This window comes from Ictalurus furcatus, chromosome 15, assembly GCF_023375685.1.
Source record: "Ictalurus furcatus strain D&B chromosome 15, Billie_1.0, whole genome shotgun sequence".
Classification (NCBI taxonomy): Eukaryota; Metazoa; Chordata; class Actinopteri; order Siluriformes; family Ictaluridae; genus Ictalurus; species Ictalurus furcatus.
In genome coordinates, this window is record NC_071269.1 from 8,029,977 (window position 1) to 8,033,074 (window position 3,098).

Genomic DNA, 3,098 nt, shown 5'->3' on the forward strand with positions numbered 1-3,098 from the left:
TTTTTGACTCTCATGTCACACACACACACACACACACACACACACACACACCAGAAAATATGAATGAATGAACGAATGAATCACTCCTAATGAATCACAACGAATCAAAGGATGAAACAATGTAAGAAAAACTAATAATTCAGAGTGAATAATCATTTCCAGTCAGAGTGAATAAAGAATCAATCTTAATGAATCAGAATAAATGAAACTATCACTCCTAAGAATGAGAATGAATGAGTGAATGACTTCTAATGAATCTGAAAGAAGGAATCACTGCTAATGTATCAGCACAAATGGAATTACAATTCCTAATGGATCAGAATGACTGAAAGAATAAATCTTAATGAATCGAAATGAGTCCAAGAATGACTCATAATGATTTAGAATGAATAAAGTAACACTTCTAATGAATCAGAATGAAACAAATCACTCCTAATGAATCAAAATGAATCAAAGAATCACTACTAATGAATCAATATGAATGAAAGAATTACTCCTAATGAATGAGAATGAATGAAAGAATCACTCCTAATGAATCTAAATCTGGATCCTCTGACCTTTACCTGTAGCTCCGCCTCCAAATCCTAGATTGCAGCAGCTAATTAAGTCCCTGACAGAACTTTTGATGCAGCAGCCGGATGGTATCAGTCTGAACGAAGCTCGCAGGTCCTGTCCTCTTCTCTCCGACCCCGAACTGCTGGAAGATCATCCGTCCGTCCGGCACCTGCTCCTCTCCATGTCAGCGGTCGTGTTTCTGGAAGGGTTTGGTGTTCAAACACGCCTCTTTCCTCCTCCCAAAAATAGCTGACGGAAGATCTAACCCTGTTTACATTAAATATTTTGCATCAAATCAATCTTTTTAAGTCTTTCTCTTGAATTCTTCATTCTTTTTCTTGAAACATAAATATTTTGAAAATAAGTTGCATTGCAAAATGTCTGAAATTAGTTTTTCTTACTTTGAATGTGAAAAAAAATATAATGAATGAAGGCACATACAACAGTTTCATTATCGCATGTTGTTGCCATATGGCAACAATTACATTTTACCATTTAACAGAATACTCAAAATATAAAAACTTGTATAATGGCAAAAATAAATCTTAACTTATCTCGGATATCGTTTCAGGGTTTTTTTTTTCCTTTAAGTAATTTTGCCAAAATATTGAAAAACGTATAATGTTTTGAGAGCGCTCTGATGATGACCTTCACCATGCCATGTGATTGCAGAAACGGAAGTAGAAACATGGCTTTTTTTTTGTAATGTCAAAGTTAAAGCCCCCTTTTCAGTTACATAGGAACATAGTAGGAAGAAGTCTTGAGAAACTGCATGGAGTGCAGCATGTGGAAGAGTAAAGACAAAGCTGCAGCAGTAGATCCAGGTGAGATATTTTAGAATTTATGATGTATTTTGTCATTTATGTCAGTAAAATCACTTTGATTTACAAATATTAATAAAGATATAAAAGCAGTTGCGGTGTTTCACATCTGATTGTGACATAATGAAGATAATCCGGGTGTTACGGGTGAACTCGGCACCGAACCCTCCCTACTACGGCAAATCATGTTGAAGGGGTGGGCCATCCTGACCACACCCAATTCGCCATCCATATCGATGGGCGGGGCATCATGTGGCCAGGAGAACCTCAGCTTCTGCAGGAGAGACGTGAAGAAGATGAAGAGCTCCGTCCTCGCAAGGGACTCGCCGAGACACACCCTCGGACCTACAGCACACGCACACATTTTACACATATACACACATTATAAATTCATGGTACACCAAGCATAAAATCAAATGTCGTCATTTTTAGCTCATCCCTGCATCTGCTTCCCATTTTTTAACAAATCCTTCCTGATACTAAAATCTACACACCCTCTCAATCTCTCTCATTTTCCACGAATCTGATTTACAACAACCATCGTGTCTCACCCAGAGAAAAAGCCAGGAAGTACTCATTTTTGCAGAACTGGCCATTCTCGTCCAGGAAGTTCTCGGGGTTGAATGTATCCGGGTGTTTCCAGTGCTCCTTATCCAGCATTATCGCCATTAAATTGGCAGAAATCTCAGTTTCCTGCCACACAAACAGAAAAAAATTCATTATAGCACGGCGCTGTAGAATTCTTGATGATGAGTGGTCAGAAGGAGTTGATGAATCTTCTAGAACAGCAACTCTGACAGTAGCGCAGCTCCAAATTGCAGGATTATATTAACGCTATACGCTATTGTTTCCATAGTAACAGTAAGTAAATTATGGAAGGAGTCTTCAGCCTCGACGCATTGTAACACTCAAGAGGTACAGCTGTAACTTTAAGTTTTACGACGTCTTCAGGACAGACGAGTTCATGCTTGGCCTCAAGCTGTGTTTTTGACATTTTTTTACGACTGTTTTTTTACAGCCGCTGTAAAGTAAGTGAGAACAGGAACTAACCGGTTTTTCGTGGACGTTCCGGCAACATTAAATAGAACTACATTATAAACAGATGAAAAAGTATGACGTGTCCGTCTTTAATAAATGATATCAAATCCATCCCATGAAAATTAAACGTAGCTAAACTCGACCAATGACAGATGCGGTGAGCGGATTTTTCTAGAAGTAAATGACATAATAAAGTTGTGGGAAATCAGCGATAACTCAAATTTGGTGAGGACGATCCTCTCCAGGTCGTACCTTGGGGATGGTGTATCCTCGTAGCTGCGTCGTCTCCGTGGTTTGGTGAATTACGCCGAGGGGAACGATGTTCCCAAAGCGCTGGATCTCGTGTACGGTGGCGTGTGTGTACGGCAGGCTCGCGCGGTCATCCATGCTGGGAGCGCGATCGTAACCAAGCACACGGATGATCTCCTCATGACAGCGCTCTGATTACGCAACACACAACACCGATCACAGTCAGACTCGTTCAATCCTTGCCGAATTATTCAGTGCGCCTGGATTTTGAAAAGCAGCGACGTTTTAACACGAAGCATCACAAAGATTTCACCAGCGCTATGCAGCTGTCTGTTACAGTACCTTGTATTTCTGGATGGTTCATCATGTAAATCAGACCCCATCTGAGAGTGGTGGACGTGGTCTCAGTTCCCGCAAGGAAAAGATCGGCGGTGG

At 40.4% G+C, this 3,098-nt stretch overlaps 1 protein-coding gene across 1 annotated transcript in view; it reads right to left on the reverse strand.

Moving 5' to 3' along the window:
• Positions 1-1,006: 1,006 nt before the first annotated feature.
• The window catches only part of LOC128619088 (cytochrome P450 2B4), a 5,351-nt gene continuing 3,259 nt past the window's right edge, over positions 1,007-3,098 (reverse strand). Inside the window, exons 6-9 of the mRNA XM_053642978.1 lie at positions 3,006-3,098; positions 2,667-2,854; positions 1,928-2,069; positions 1,007-1,721 (exon numbers count right to left, since the gene is read on the reverse strand). The exon at positions 3,006-3,098 is cut by the window's right edge and continues 49 nt beyond it. Coding sequence (XP_053498953.1) covers positions 1,480-1,721; positions 1,928-2,069; positions 2,667-2,854; positions 3,006-3,098 — 665 coding nt within the window. The 3' untranslated portion in view covers positions 1,007-1,479. The remainder of the gene's footprint in view (positions 1,722-1,927; positions 2,070-2,666; positions 2,855-3,005) is intronic.